Genomic DNA, 16017 nt, shown 5'->3' with positions numbered 1-16017 from the left:
TAAAAGCCAATGCAGAATTTGATAACTATCATAACCTATCCATCATCTATGTATGTAATCTTCCCTACCGAGTTCTATATCCACCCCCAGAATCGCAAACTGACGCTCATGGAACAAAGACCTTGATACATTGATGCAAAGATGAAAATGACTCATTTTGCTCCAAATTTGTCTTGATATATCACATACATTTCTTTGCCATCAATGAGGGGTTTGTTTTGCCTTTGTTATTCTGCCAGTGTTTTGCTGCTCGGTGTAAATGGCAGGACACGTGTCTTTTAGGGTTGACGGTGGCGGCCGTGAAGGACTCTGGAGAGTGGAAATTGGAAGCTGGAGCTCTAGTGCTGGCAGATGGAGGACTGTGCTGCATTGATGAATTCAATAGCATCAAGGAACATGATAGGACCAGCATCCATGAGGCAATGGAACAGCAAACTATCAGCGTGGCTAAGGCTGGGTAAAACTCTTCAAACTAGAGTACTATGACTCTTCTAGGCAAAATATTAACTATGCAAAAGTAGCATGCCCTCTGCAGTGTGTGAGAATACTGGAGTGGGATATAGCCCATATGTACTAAGCAGTCCTCTGCAGGAATAAACCATACATCCCGTTCACTTGTGTGGGCCATAATGTGCCTTCCAGTACCAGATGATGTCTTGTGGAATAGCATTGCTTAGTAAATATGGCCCCTAAGCCCTTTGATTAATAAAATAGATATACATTTTATTTCACATGTAGTAAATCTGTCATTCGCTGGATGTTCTGAGCTGCCACCAATGGGTATAGGAGGTAGCTCTCGCACAATTGCAGAATTTTTTACATCAAGACTTCATTATGTAGAGGAACAAAAAACAGGCATTATACTAACAGGTACCGTTGCAAAGTATGACTTAATATGTTGATCAAGTGAAACCCTTTCTAATTTAAACTCCACTAGACACAGATCGGGCACATTGTGATAGGATATACTGTATGTGGGTCTTAGGCATGTTATTATATGTCAGAAAAAAAGCTACTTGTTTTTAGATGAGCCATGCTTCTTTTTCCTATCTGTTATTCAATTACATTGTACTTTGTGGGGTTTCACCTCCAAAAGCTAGGGACCTCTGCTGATCATTTTTGGTATAACATCAAATTCTCTCTCTGCTTTATCAAACTTGTACCAACTAATGGTTCTCTTAAAAGAGTAATAAGATAACCATTCATGTTAACACCCCTGTCCTAGTAAAGCTGGTAAATGTAATATACAGAAATCTTACAGGGCCTCTTTGTTTTCTTTCATAGGCTAGTGTGCAAACTAAACACTAGAACAACAATCTTGGCTGCTACCAATCCGAAAGGTCAGTACGACCCAGAAGAATCGATCGCAGTGAATGTAGCTCTTGCTAGTCCCCTGCTAAGTAGATTCGACCTGGTTTTGGTGTTGTTGGACACAAAAAATGAAGATTGGGACCGCATTATTTCCTCCTTTATATTAGAAAACAAAGGTACGGCATCAAATTCCGGTGTTTTCCCCAAGAATGTGTACAAACATGTTTTACTGTTGGCTTATTATTATTATTATTATTATTAAGAAGTTCAGGGAACCTGTGAATGAGATACATGGATAAAGGTGCGTGCACACGTGTATTTGAGGGGAATTGTGACTGTTTTTGTTAGGACTTAAAATCAAGTCTGGCTCTCTCTAAAAATTACGTTTCACTATTGTTTACCTAAATGGAAAAGGAGTATTTCAAACCCATGCAGAGAAGCAAGCACAACATATCAGACTAAACATGTCAAATACTTTGCAATTCGAAACTATATTTTGATATTTCTTTTCCCTGCCTTGTCAGACTGATCACCAAGAACTCCCCTTAACATTCTGTTCAGTCTCTCCAACATTTGCTTCATCGTTTATTATCCTGGAACCAGGGTCACGTGTGGTGTATAAATTAACTCAGCCCCTTTTCCAAAGCACACCAAGTTCTGCTATATTTTCTTTAGTTTATTGAGAAAGCATCAGTCATATACAGGCACTTGTGGATGGTATGGTGTGGTGAGAGAGTGCTTCTCTGTGTGGGTGCTTTATAATCAGAGGCAGGTAAAAAGGGAATGGCCTTGCCAAGAGGTGTGTAGTAAAGGAGTACTCACTCAGTCAGTTCAGGAAGGAAAAGGAAGTGTGTAATGGTTGTAACACAGGAATAGGGCCAGGGCCAAACTACCAGTGAAAACAGACAGGGGAGTATGGAAAAGTCCATTTAACTTGGAGGACTAGAGATGTTGCCAGGGCAACCAGTATCTAGCAGACTGGAGGGAGGAAAGTATCATAAATGTATCCATTCCCATCTGCACTAGGAGTGAAGCTGCAGGGAAAGCTTACATCCAAATAAAGCTAGCAGGCATAGCTGCAAAAAAAAAGGGGGGGGGGGAGGAACAGGAGGAGCAGAGATAGATATTCCTGTTCCAGGACATTTATTCTTGGGAGAGAGTAAATTAGTTATAATTGCATTTTAGTTGACCTGGAATTTAATATTACGTTTTGCCTAATCTTATGTAGGTGGTTTATTTTGGATTATGGACTGTGAGGTTTAAAGCCACACTTCACGATGTGCTACAGTAGCTTAATTAGATATTAAGCAATAAACTTTGGTATATGCTTTTTTTTTTTTTTTAAACTCAGATTTGTATTTATGTTTACCATCATACAGTAACGTGTATAAGTGTCTTCCGCGGAGGTAACAATGATAACTCGTAACACTTGCATTGACCTTTTTACATCTCTATATGTATATTTGTATTTGGGTGGTGTCACCTGTGTACAAAGTGCATTCCAGTAATACATTTCACAGGTGCTCTCTATTGTATGTGATAGTTTATCAAGTGCTTTCCAAAACAGACAGCAAGATACAGTGATGTCTAATACAAAACAGACATAAGTGCACCAAAGTAAACCACTGAAGAAAGAAATACTAAGTAACCAACATGCGGCGTTGTGTGTTGGGAGAGCTGCACAGAGAGGTGGGTTAAGTGTAAAGGAATTGGTTTATAGTGCCTGATGAAGAGACTAAAAAATAGTCATGTATTGAATTGCTCTACCTAGATCAGGCCTGCCCAACTCGTAAAGTGAGAAGGGCCGAACTGCTCCAAGGAAAAAAAAATTGGGCCGCACGGGTTAAATCATCATCATCATCATCATCATCATCATCATCATCTCTCCTCCACACCTCTCATCATCATCCTCATCCTCATATCTCCCCCAGAACCCCTCACTATCAATCTTTACGATACTCCCCATCTATCTCTCATACCCCCATCTCTCCCCCTCACCCACACAATACCCCCCTCCACATCAAACACACAATACCCCCCTCCACATCCCCCCAGCCCATTCCATGTCAGCATCCCCCCCACACAAGTCAGCATCCCCCCCATGTCTCTCTTCCCTCAATATGACACTCCCTCCCCTTAATGACACTCTCTCCCCCTCCCCTCAATATGACTCTCCCCTCCCCTCAATATGACACTCTTTCCACCTCCCCTCAATATGACACTCTTTCCCCCTCCCCTCAATATGACACTCTCCCCCCCTGCAACTCACATCACACCCTCCCCCTGCAACTCACATCACTCTCACCCTCCCCCTGCACCTCACATCACTCTCCCCCCTGCACCTCACATCACTCTCCCCCCCCACACTGCACCTCACATCACTCTCCCCCCCTGCACCTCACATCACACCCTCCCCCTGCACCTCACATCACTCTCTCCCCCCCCCTGCACCTCACATCACTCTCCCCCCCCTGCACCTCACATCACTCTCTCCCCCCTGCACCTCACATCACTCTCTCCCCCACCCCTGCACCTCACATCACTCTCTCCCCCCCCCCTGCACCTCACATCACTCTCCCCCCCTGCACCTCACATCACACCCTCCCCCTGCACCTCACATCACACCCTCCCCCTGCACCTCACATCACACCCTCCCCCTGCACCTCACATCACTCTCCCCCCCCTGCACCTCACATCACTCTCTCCCCCCCCCTGCACCTCACATCACTCTCTCCCCCCCCTGCACCTCACATCACTCTCCCCCCCTGCACCTCACATCACTCTCCCCCCCTGCACCTCACATCACTCTCCCCCCCTGCACCTCACATCACTCTCCCCCCTGCACCTCACATCACTCTCCCCCCCCTGCACCGCACATCACTCTCCCCCCCTGCACCTCACATCACTTCCCCCCCTGCACCTCACATCACTTCTCCCCTGCACCTCACATCACTTCCCCCCCCTGCACCTCACATCACTTCCCCCCCCTGCACCTCACATCACTTCCCCCCCCTGCACCTCACATCACTTCCCCCCCCTGCCCCTCACATGTCAGCAGCCCCCCCCTCACATGTCAGCAGCCCCCCTCACATGTCAGCAGCCCCCCCCTCACATCTCAGCAGCCCCCCCTCACATGTCAGCAGCCCACCCCCCCCTCACATGTCAGCAGCCCACCCCCCTCACATGTCAGTAGCCCACCCCCCTCACATGTCAGCAGCCCACCCCCCTCACATGTCAGCAGCCCACCCCCCCTCACATGTCAGCAGCCCACCCCCCCCTCACATGTCAGCAGCCCACCCCCCCTCACATGTCAGCAGCCCACCCCCCCTCACATGTCAGCAGCCCACCCCCCTCACATGTCAGCAGCCCACCCCCCCTCACATGTCAGCAGCCCACCCCCCCTCACATGTCAGCAGCCCACCCCCCCTCACATGTCAGCAGCCCACCCCCCCACCAGCCCGTTTTTCACACCCACCCCCCACCAGCCCGTTTTACACACCCATCCCCCACCAGCCCGTTTTTCACACCCACCCCCCACCAGCCCGTTTTTCACACCCACCCCCCACCAACCCGTTTTAAACACCCACCCCCCACCAGCCCGTTTTTCACACCCACCCCCCACCAACCCGTTTTAAACACCCACCCCCCACCAGCCCGTTTTACACACCCACACCTCTCTTAGATGAGCTCAGCACATCCTCTCCTCCCCGGTACTAAGCCCCGCCCCCGGCCTGCTCTGACCTCCACGGCAGCCTGCTATTGAAGAAAAAAAAACACATCCTCCTCATGCTGCTGCCCCCGCGCACCGCAAAACCCGGGGGCAGGGAAGGAAGGGGTCTGGGAGGGAGAGGGAGGGGGCTGGGAGGGAGAGGGAGGGGGCTGGGAGGGAGAGGGAGGGATGAATCGCCGCCATTTTTTTAAACTTTTTTTTAAAAATTTATTTAATTAATTAACTGGCGCCGGGCCAGTCATAGCGGGCCGCACAGAGAGGCCAGACGGGCCGCATGCGGCCCGCGGGCCGTATGTTGTGCAGCCCTGACCTAGATGGTCTCTGAATGTAACCATTTATGAATATGAACCATCTTGCAACAACACCCACAGATGACTTCAAGACCATGTAACCATTTATTATTGTTGTTGCCGTAAAATGCAAATAACACGCACCATTTCAGGATGCCCCCGCAAATCTGATAAGCTGTGGAGCATGGAGAAGATGAAAACATATTTGTGCCTCATAAAGAGCCTGCAGCCTAAATTGTCTGATGGAGCCAACGTGATCCTGGTGCGCTATTACCAGATGCAGAGGCAGAGTAACTGCAGGAACGCTGCGCGCACCACCATCCGCCTCCTGGAGAGTTTGATACGCCTGGCCGAAGGTGAGAGGAGCTGTTCTAACCGGAGAGTTTCACTGTTCAGTGAGCAGAGTGAAGGCGCGGAGTCTTCAAGTGAATGTAGGAGAACACAGAAGGTTAGAAGTATACAACATCCTGTTATTTCTCATTATTATTAAAGGCCATTGTAACGAAACATTTTAATCACACAGCCTCTTTTCTGTTACGTCTGAGAGGAAGTGGAAGCCATATTGAAAGTGGTCAGAAGCTTACAGGCAGAGAGCTACAACATAACAGTGAACAATAGGATCGCTATACATGGCATTAATAGAAACCTGCTAAATGAACAAAAATGTTTATGTAAAAATTGTATAGGAGGTTATACGTGTGAGGGAAAGTTAGGTACACAATAGAAAATGACAGCGAGAAGAAAAAGGTTGACAAAAAAAAAAATGAAAACCAGCATTGCATCTTTCAGCCGTGCTTGGGTTAATGATCCAGAAAGTTATTTTGAACATACCCACCTGATACATTGGGATATATGTAAAATAACGTAATAATTTATATAAATTTATATATATATATATATATATATGTGTGTGTGTGTGTGTGTGTGTGTGTATATATATATATACATATATATATATATATATATATAAAAAAATTCCCAGAATCCCTTGCTGCAGTGGAAGCACTGTATGCTGGGTAATAATGGTGAAGGGCAGGGTTGTGTTCTTTTTATTTGCTATATGCAATACGGGGAGGTTTCTTGTTGCCTTTTTCACCCACCATAACTTAAAACGTAATGATAAACCCTACAGGCCTTGAAAATTGCAAAGCCAGCAGTACAACCAACTTCACTCTGATACCCATTAAGGTTGAAACATGTCTGTGAATGGTTTCTCTGGCTTTGCATCTGATTCCCATGCTGTGCTTTTAAAGCTGTGTTAACAGCAAGCATTAGCTTATATGGGCTCCATGTAACAATGGATTTTCAAACAAAAGGTGACACAGTGTGCTCATTTGCATGTAATTTCCCAGAATCTCTTGCTGCAGTGGAAGCACTGTATGCTGGGGATAATGGTGAAAGGCAGGGTTGCAGACCTGCCTAAGATGTGAATATATATACATACATATACAGCAGGTGAAATATGTATGTCTTGTTCAAACACACCTGCCAACTCTATCAAGTTCTTTCCTTTACAAATGTATAATTTTTCTACGTTCTCCTTTAAAACTGTTTCATCACTGCAATGAAAGCTTTCTTCTCATCCCAAATCTCCCTTCGTAACACTAATCTCTTGTTGCTAGCCCATGCTCGCTTGATGTATCGAGATGTTGTGACGGTGGAAGATGCCATAACCGTGGTGTCAGTGATGGAGTCCTCCATGCAAGTGAGTTGTACTGTCAAAACTCTGTGTGATATGTGAGAGCAGGATGTCCCTGTTTAATTCCCCTTCTTTTCTGATGCAGGGTGGCGCTCTCCTTGGAGGAGTCAACGCCCTGCACACATCGTTTCCTGAGAACCCACGGGAGCAGTACCAGATTCAGTGCGAGCTCCTCTTGGACAGACTGGGTCTGCAGGACCTGTTGATGGAAGAGCTGCAGAGGCTGGAACGGTAAACATGTCCACACACAGGAAATACAGGACAGTGAAACGAGACCTACAACATCCACTTAGGCATGTGCTGTAGTTTTGGTGCTTCTCAAATGTTTTTATCATTCAGACACATGAAGGGAAAGCCTTCACTATTGAGAGATTATTTATCAAAAGACACCCAGACGCAAAACTGGCAAACAAGCTGCACCAAATTCATTAAGAAAAATTCAAACCAGTGTGATTAAGAACTGAGAGTTAACAGAAGTATAAAAGTTCTATATGTGGATTGTGCTGGCAGATTTCTCTTGTCAGGTGAATAACTTATAAGAGCAAGGTGTTCTGTTATGGGGAGTGCTTCTCTGAGGGGAAGGTATTAAAGGATTTCCTTTTCTGAGGAAGCAGTGGAAGAAGTGTCTACTCCCTTTGGCTGCTTGTTGGAAAAGAAAGCACACTTTCCTATCAGACAGGAACAGGCTAAGGGACATAGCAATATGAAGATAAAGCAGGGGGAGAGGACTAAAATAATCTGAAACTGTGAGTATTGGTAGGTTGCTAGGGCAACTGAGTAGAGACTATGTAAAAGGGGATTACTTGTAACAATTATGTTGCAATATACACTGCTCTGGCTGCTTCAGAGCAGGGAAAAAACATGCAACTTAGCTGGGGAGGGCTGGCAGCCTGAGAGCAGGAAAAATACACAGAAATAAACAATCCTGTTCCAGGACAATAATACTGCATACTTCAATGTGTAAGTTAATTTTTGCCAAGTATTACTATATTGCAAGATATAATTTAGTAAATGTGTGATGTGTGTAGGATATTTGGATGGTAGGTACAAGGCAAGACCGTTTATTGTCGCACACAAAGTTTCGAGCCACCAAGTGTCAGCAATCATACAAGGGTAATATTTTAAGTGACCAGTGGAGGTAATTTCACATTTTGGACCCAGTTCTGGAAAGACCAAGACTACAGAAGAACCGCTCCAGCCGCAGAGCTGTGAATCACAACTGTTTCCCAAAGCTTTGACCCGCAATGACAAAGCATAGTGCTATGCTTTGTGGTGCAAACATACATGCCTAGATTGTTCATACAAGTAACACAAATGTAAACCAAAACAAAAATGATATGTCTAACTCAAAACTCCTGCACCAAAGTAGGCTATGTATTAAAGTCTCCCAACTGTGAGACAACTACAGAATTAAAGCAAAAATAGCTGGAGATTTCTAAGTGAAAACAAACTCTGTTGTTTTTAATATTATTATTTTTTACTTTTGTAGCATTGGTACTCTTGTCCCCAAATATACCAGTTTATGCAGAAATTGTGGCTTTATTATGACACTTAGGGTTCTATGGGGCTTTTGTATTAGTCTCCTGGCTGCAGAACTGGGGTAAACGTGGGGAAGAAACTTGGTCCACATTTATCAGAGGAAAATATCCCATTGAAATACAATGAGACATGGCTTTGATCAATTTAGTGCTATTTTTGTCTCCAGTTTTGCAGCTGGGAGCCACAGATACACAACTCCCTATGTATCAAGGTAAACGATAGGCACAAAATCTGTACTGTATAAAAACAATATGATTTTTTCCTTTGGTACATAGGAAGTCCGTGTGGCACCACTTTTGCCAGTTATGCGGAGATTTTATTATAAAAAGGCTTAGGAATACTTTATATCATTTCAAAGTGGCTTTTTGCCAAATGTAGGTGGTATGCTATTTGTATTTCACTCCACCTTGCTGGTGTCAATGAATAGGTCTTCTTGCCATTCATGAAGTAATTGTTGTGAGTTATCAGTGCTTACCATACTTACTTTTACACTGCCTTCATTTTGTGTCTTATCATTATTTGTTTTACTATAGCTTTACCCACACAAGTGCAAGCGCTTCCCTCCTTTTTTTTTTGTCTGCAACATTATGGTTTATAATATACAGTGTTGTGTCTTTAAACCAACAGACAACAAAATGAAGAATGCTACCAATCGCCACCTGGAGAAATTACTGCAAATAATATTCACAACTCCAACGGAGATAAAAGATCCTACAATGATACGGCACAGCCAGGACCTTCAGGCAGTAAAGCTCCTGACTGGAAAGGGAATGTTTCGTCAGCCTCGGGAACAACAAAACTGGGTGACATTGTCGAATGTCCAGCCATCCAGACACCTGGGAAAGCTACAAGACCTTCAGATATGCACAGCAGTGAACAAACTCATAAGAGAGGTACACAACCGTTGTATAAGAAGAACAATGAACAGACTCCTGGGACAGTTACAAAACCCTCGGTTAAAGAAGGCAGTGAACAGGCTCTGGGTACAAGACCTTTGCATGAGCACAGCAATGAACAGACATGGGGGGATGCTACAGATAATCACAGTAAGGAAGGCAATCATAACAGTCTAGGATGGTTTGATGCCCTTCAGAATGACAAGGGCATTCGGACGTCTCCCTTGCCTATAGTTGCAGGAAGGAGTACAACCATTAAACCACAACCATTAGCTCAACCTGAGCTTACAGCAATCGGCAACCTCACCCATGATAAAGAAGTGGCTGCAGAAAGATTTCTCACAACGCGTGAGAAGAAAGATGCTGGAGGTTTGGCAAACAAAATCGAAACTCAACCACCAGGTGGATGGGCCACTGGTGTACGCACAAGTATAAGCTTTTTGCCGGACGTGTTAGTTACTGAGCGTGTTTCTAAAAAATGGCAGAAACTGCGTATAGATTTGCTGTGTGTGGAAAGTGCATCCAACGGGTCTTCTTTATCAGAGCCTTGCCAGCAGAAGTATGACTCTGCAGGCCCTTCAGGTGAGATCTGTGATTTATCTTCTGGACCTCTACATAGTTCTCCTCCTGCTGTCCGAGGGAGGAAAAGAAATCTAGCCCAAATGGGGCAGGACAAAGGAAGAGTAAATATTCATGACCCAGAGGCAAGTGCTCGACTGGCTCAGCTAGCCAGGTTTTCATTCAAACAAAGGTCAAAACTGGCACACTCTCCTGAAATTGTGATTGGTGCAACATCTACTTGTTTAGATGATACTAATGTTGTAGCCAGCTGCTTATCTGAATTTGTGATGCTGAAAGATCAACCTCATGCACAAAAGCTACAGAAGATAATTGGAGGATCTAACAGTGAGGACAGAACAAGCACTGCTCCGGAGGCTATGAGGCAGAAGGAGTTTAGAGACACTGACTTTGCCATGAAAGAGCAAAATACTGTAAGTAACGTCATATCGCCTCTTGTGAACACATCTGAGGAGAAGACACTGACTGAGGGATCAGGCTGCAGAAAGGTCTCTTCTAGTACTCTTGCCAAGCTGGCAAAGTTTTCCTTTTCCCTCTCTCCTGAAAGTAAAGGGGAGGAATCTTCCAGTGCAGTCAGCAGTAAAGCAGCTCTGGTATCAACAAATGTTGCTAGTGCAGGTGTCAAACGAAAGTGTTTTGAGCTGGAGCCTCCCACTAGCAAATCCCTGATAACAAGTAAATCTCTCTTTTCTACTACAGACATAGATGACGAAACATTAGACTTTGATTGGGAGGAGGAAATTAAAAGAAAGAGGCTTGGCACATGACTAAAGATACTTTGTGCATTGGCATGTCTATCCTAACCTAACCCTGCACATGTCGACGTCTGTGGTATGTCCAGTCTAGAGATCTAGGGTAGCTTTTGGCAACCTCTCTTCCTGACAGCAGGGGCCATTGATGAGAAGGCGATATTGATGACTTTGTTTATTGAATCCCACGTACTTTTCCAGGGATCATCAGATGGCAGTGCCAGCTACGTCCTTATAGACCAATTATCGTTTCCACATGATGTGGCTGCTATCTGAGTGAAGTGATCCAGCACTTTAATAAAGCTCACCGTCGATTTGTATTTATACATATGTATCATGTACTCTTTTGTATTGAAACCATACTTTGAAAAGAATTGTACTTTATAGTCTGGCTGCCTTACCTAATATCATAAGTGCCCCATGAATAAGACATATATAGAAATATATCAATGTACTCTGGGGGGGAAAGTGTTTAACAAGCTGCAGATTGTAGGTTGTGTGTGTTTGGAGAGTGTTTGTAGTCTGCTGTATTACACAACTTCTATAGCTTTGACTACCTGCATGAAAATAATCTGATGCTTTGAAGATTCTTTATTGCTGTGTCCTATACCTTGATGTGCATCCTCAGCAATCTGCTACACTTTTCCCTTTAATTATTTAACATGGATTGTGATTGGGAAAGTTACCTAATATTACAACCCAAAGCCAAATATTAAATGACTGGAGGATAAGACCCCTTAATTGACCTATGGGTTGTCATCATACTTTGAAAATGCACAAAAGTGTAATAAAAACGTACAAAGTAATATTATGGTTCATAATCCAATAACTAAACTGCTGAATATGGTTCAGTGGTTTGCTGCAAATTATCCTTACTACCATAACTCAGGCTCTGTATTATTCATCACAGAAGGAGAATTGTGTGATTGAATTTGGGATGGAATCGATATGTAAATCTATAAATCTGTACAGCAATAAACTGCTTTTGCAAACCTAGGAAGTTAGTTTCTTACGTTTGGTATATATTGGAGTAAAATAAACTTATTTCGTGAACAAAGTCATATTAGCTGAAACGAAAAATACTTGTTATTATTATTTTAGCTACATCCAATGTAAGGAGCATTTCTTACCGTTGACACAGATTGTTGTCGGAAAACAGGATGCAGAGATTTAGAATTTTATAGAGTAACACCGGCATCTTTTATAATAATAATAATAATAATTGTTTGTTCTTGTACAACATCATCCGGAAGATCAATGAAGTCACCTTTCAGCTGCAGCTCCCCTCCTCATTAAAAACTCCCACCACTTTCCATGTGTCCCTCCTGAAACCTGTGGTTAGGAATCGCTTTTCTGAGGAGCCTTCCCCGCCTAGTGTGGTAACTGTTGAGGGTCAAATTGAATATGAGGTGCGACAGATACTTGTCTCTCGTAACTCCAGAGGATCGATTCAATTTCTGGTGGATAGGAAGGTGGTTGGTCCTGAGGAAAGGAGTTGGGTGAAGTCTCAGGATCTTCATGCTCCAGCCCTGGTCAAGGCGTTCCACTGTCGCCAGCCAGAAAAAACAGGACCTGGTTGCCCCGGAGCTTGACCCTGAAGGGGGGATAACATAAGGGATCTGTCTGAACATCCAGGATGACTGCTGACAGGACGTGACATCATCTTGTCCGAAGCTACACGGCCATCTTGCTGGCTGGCAAATCCTGCCCTTAGCCCCTTAACAGGAAGTAAGCCTCGCTTTGGACCTCATTGCCAGCAGCTGCTTCTGGCCTTTAAGTACCAGGCAGTTGCTATCCAACTTTGCTCGTGCAAAGTATTTGTACCTTGTCCCGTCTGAGCTCTGCCTTGCCTTTGTTTGGCCTGCCGCCTGCCTCTACCTCGGAAGTGGACCTGACTAACCCTTGCCTGCCGCCAACCTCGACCTCAGAACCGGACCTGACTACCCCTTGCCTGCCACCTGCTTCGACCCCGGAACCATACCTGACTAACCCTGCTTCCCAGGTCTCTGATCCCAGGCCAAGGTCGGTGTATTACTCCATACCTCCTGCCTGCAGGACCGTATCCTGTCCTGCAGACAGCATCGTTACAGAGGGAAATTACTATAAAGCTGTCCAGTTATAGGATGCCATGTGACATACAGTATGTACCACGAGTAATCGCAAACATGTCATTGTTAAGACTTCTTAGTACATGAGAAGCTGGCTCTGCCCCAGGAATCGTGTTCTGTTTTTTCAAGGGTTTGTGAATTACCCTTGCAATAGTGTTGTCTTCTTCTCTCTGCAACTTCTTGTAGAACACCCTTACCTTGCAATGGTGAAATTCACTCACCCTTTTACTGTCATAGCGTTTCTGAAAATGTATGATTTTCTTTTGTTCTTCAGGTTCTAGACGAACAGTCTTTTTTTGGTTAACAGTTTCTAATCTACTCTGAGCTAATATTCCTCAAGCACGGCTTTTTCTAACTTCAAATTCATATCTTGAATACTGTATTAAGAGACACGTCTGTTATAACAAAGCTCAAAGCATATATTCATTATTGAAGGTCGTTTATCTACTGTCCGTGTTGTGGACCCAGAGTATCTGACTCTGGTGTACTGCCACTATCACCAGGAAAATATGTTTCATTTTGCACTGGGTGGATCCTTGTCTCGGCATTTTCACAGAACATGCAAAATTAGCCCCTTAAAGTAGCAGTCCAAGCTGCTGGTTTTTCTTCTCCCTTTTAGTTTTTTCCAACCCTCCCCCCCCCCCCCACTCCCTTTAATATATGCATCAATACAATCCACACAATAAGTAATTCGCTAAGTAGCAGATCAATCCGTTCTCCTGTGATCGAACGATGAAGATTCGGCTCGGGAGTTCACTAAATGGCTGTCAGTGCAGCAGAAAAGGACTAAAGATGCAAAGTTCTGTGGGGAAGATCATGTGACCAGGCAGTCACTAGATACAATTGGTGCATTGCTGGAGAGAGGGCATGGCTCAAAAAGGGGTGTGCTGGAGCCTGTTTCAGAAGAGGAAGGAGATATGACTTTGTACATGGTTGCTATAGAAACCAAAAATGCTTGTTACATTATAATACATAAAGTCATTCAGAGTTGTTGTTTTTTTTTTAAATGCTACAAGCATTTTCTCATAGTACAGAACTGATTTATTAAAAAAAACACGTACTGTATGATATTGTTTGCTTTCTTAACAGTTTTTGGGGCCCTGAGCAAGGTGTAAATTGGGGCTCCACTGACAAGGTAACATTTAAATACAGTATGGTTTTTATTGAACATGGTAAATAAAAATATCACTTGTGAGCACATTCATGTCTCAGGCAGGTCTGCAACCCGGCTCTTTCCCATTATCTCTTAGCATACAGTTCTTCCACTGCAGCAAGGGATGCTGGGAAATGTATGCGATACGATGGAGAGTTTTTGTGAATTTTTATACCCACCATAACTTTTTAATGTTGGGTTTTAATGTTGTTAAATAAAAACATTCTCCCTACCTATCTGTTAATGTTACAACGTATCCCCTTCTCCCTCCCTGCACCCCACCTGACTCCACACTGCTGATGGATGTATAGTATGGTCCTATTTCTCACTATCCATTTCATCCATTTATTGCTCTGTCTATTTACTATTTCGGTTATGTGGTAATTGGTGCTTCACAGATACTGTATGTGCTCAGTTATTCATGAATATGTTCAGAGTAAAAATCCAATGTCCAGAATAACTGTATAATTATAGAATGAGTCACCCTAGGGAGAAGTGGGGAACCTAGTGGTGCCCACATGGCTTCCACAGAGATTAGTCCCTAGTGAGATATCACCAACCCATAAGGTATGACACATACAGTAAGTAAGCAGGCACTGGAAAGGTAAATATTGAGGGGCTGATGCCCTTTACCTGACAGTGTAATCCAGACAGGACAGACTCTCCGGCGTGAAATCCTCAGTAATGGAGATCAAGATGTGTAGAAGAAGAAGGAGCACAGCCTCCGCACCCAAAGAGCAAAAAATGGATAGGGCAACTCCAAATGAAGTAAAAAATGTGTTTTTATTAAATAATCAGCTTGTTATTATTTCATTTGATAAAAACACATTTTTTACTTCATTTGGAGTTGCCCTATCCATTTATTTTTGGCTCTTTGGATGCGGAGGCTGTGCTCCTTCTTCTACACGTCTATTTACTATTCCCTCTGCCATTTATTTTCTAAATCATCTGCCTTAGATTGTTATGTTGTTTTTTTTTTTTTTACGTCTGTTAAACTCATATATAAGTTACAGTGAGTAAAAATGTGCCAAAATCCCTCCACCGTACAGCATACCGTAAATAAAAATATCACCTGTGAGCGCATTCGCATGTCTCAGGCAGGTCTGCAACCCTGATTTTCCCCATTATCTCTCAGCACACAGTGCTTCCACTGCAGCAAGGGATTCTGGGAAATGACTTGCAAATGAGCACACAGTGTTTCCCTTTACTTCCTGTCCATTTTAACATGGACCCCTATAAAATTATGAAGAAAAAAAATAATTATTAATTATATGGTTATGATTTTTGTCTTTGTTCGCTATTTTTAGATTTATGGTTGTATTATATATTTTTCTTTATATGTATATATTATTTCAATTTTATTTTTCATATCATATAATTCATTCTATTCATCTCATTTTATTCATCTCTATATTTGCTGTTTTTGTCAATTCACATTATCATTTCTTACTGGTTATTTATTATCTAGTATTATGAATTTTTATCTTGGTTGATAATATTCATAGAAGAGAAGATTTTTCACCAGGCGCTCCTGTTAACGCTCTGAGCTTGTAATAATATACAAATAAACAAAGTGGAATATACAAACGGTGACAATGTGCTGCTCGACCCTCGCTGGACCCTCCTATATGATCCTTTGTGTGACGTGTTTTTTTGGAAACCAGCGCAGGTCACCGATGGGTGCATGAGGAATAAAACAGAGAAAATATATAGTGCAACTCTGTAAGCACAGATAAATGAATAGGATGACAAAATGCAGTAAAAAAGTGTGAGAAATCACACTGCAACCAAAACCGACTTTAATCTCAAGAATGGAGCCGGAGAGATATCATTAAGTATCAAGGGCAAAACCTATGCCCACCTCAAAAACAAATATAAAAATAGCCAGTAGAAAATGAAACAAAAAAAACAAACAAAAATCAAATAAGACCGTGGGGGTATGATCAACAGAATGTATTCATCA

The 16017-nt window shown here is 43.3% G+C and overlaps 1 protein-coding gene across 1 annotated transcript in view; it reads left to right on the top strand.

Annotated features, from left to right (window-relative positions):
* Window positions 1–13882, top strand: part of MCM9 (minichromosome maintenance 9 homologous recombination repair factor) — a 50969-nt gene extending 37087 nt beyond the window's left edge. The window contains exons 7-12 of the mRNA XM_075597743.1: window positions 283–457; window positions 1285–1487; window positions 5484–5687; window positions 6954–7036; window positions 7116–7261; window positions 9197–13882. Coding sequence (XP_075453858.1) covers window positions 283–457; window positions 1285–1487; window positions 5484–5687; window positions 6954–7036; window positions 7116–7261; window positions 9197–10811 — 2426 coding nt within the window. The 3' untranslated portion in view covers window positions 10812–13882. The remainder of the gene's footprint in view (window positions 1–282; window positions 458–1284; window positions 1488–5483; window positions 5688–6953; window positions 7037–7115; window positions 7262–9196) is intronic.
* The last annotated feature ends 2135 nt before the right edge of the window (window positions 13883–16017 follow it).

This window comes from Ascaphus truei, chromosome 4 (assembly GCF_040206685.1).
Source record: "Ascaphus truei isolate aAscTru1 chromosome 4, aAscTru1.hap1, whole genome shotgun sequence".
Taxonomy (NCBI): domain Eukaryota; kingdom Metazoa; phylum Chordata; class Amphibia; order Anura; family Ascaphidae; genus Ascaphus; species Ascaphus truei.
This window is presented reverse-complemented; position numbering and strand designations above follow the sequence as displayed.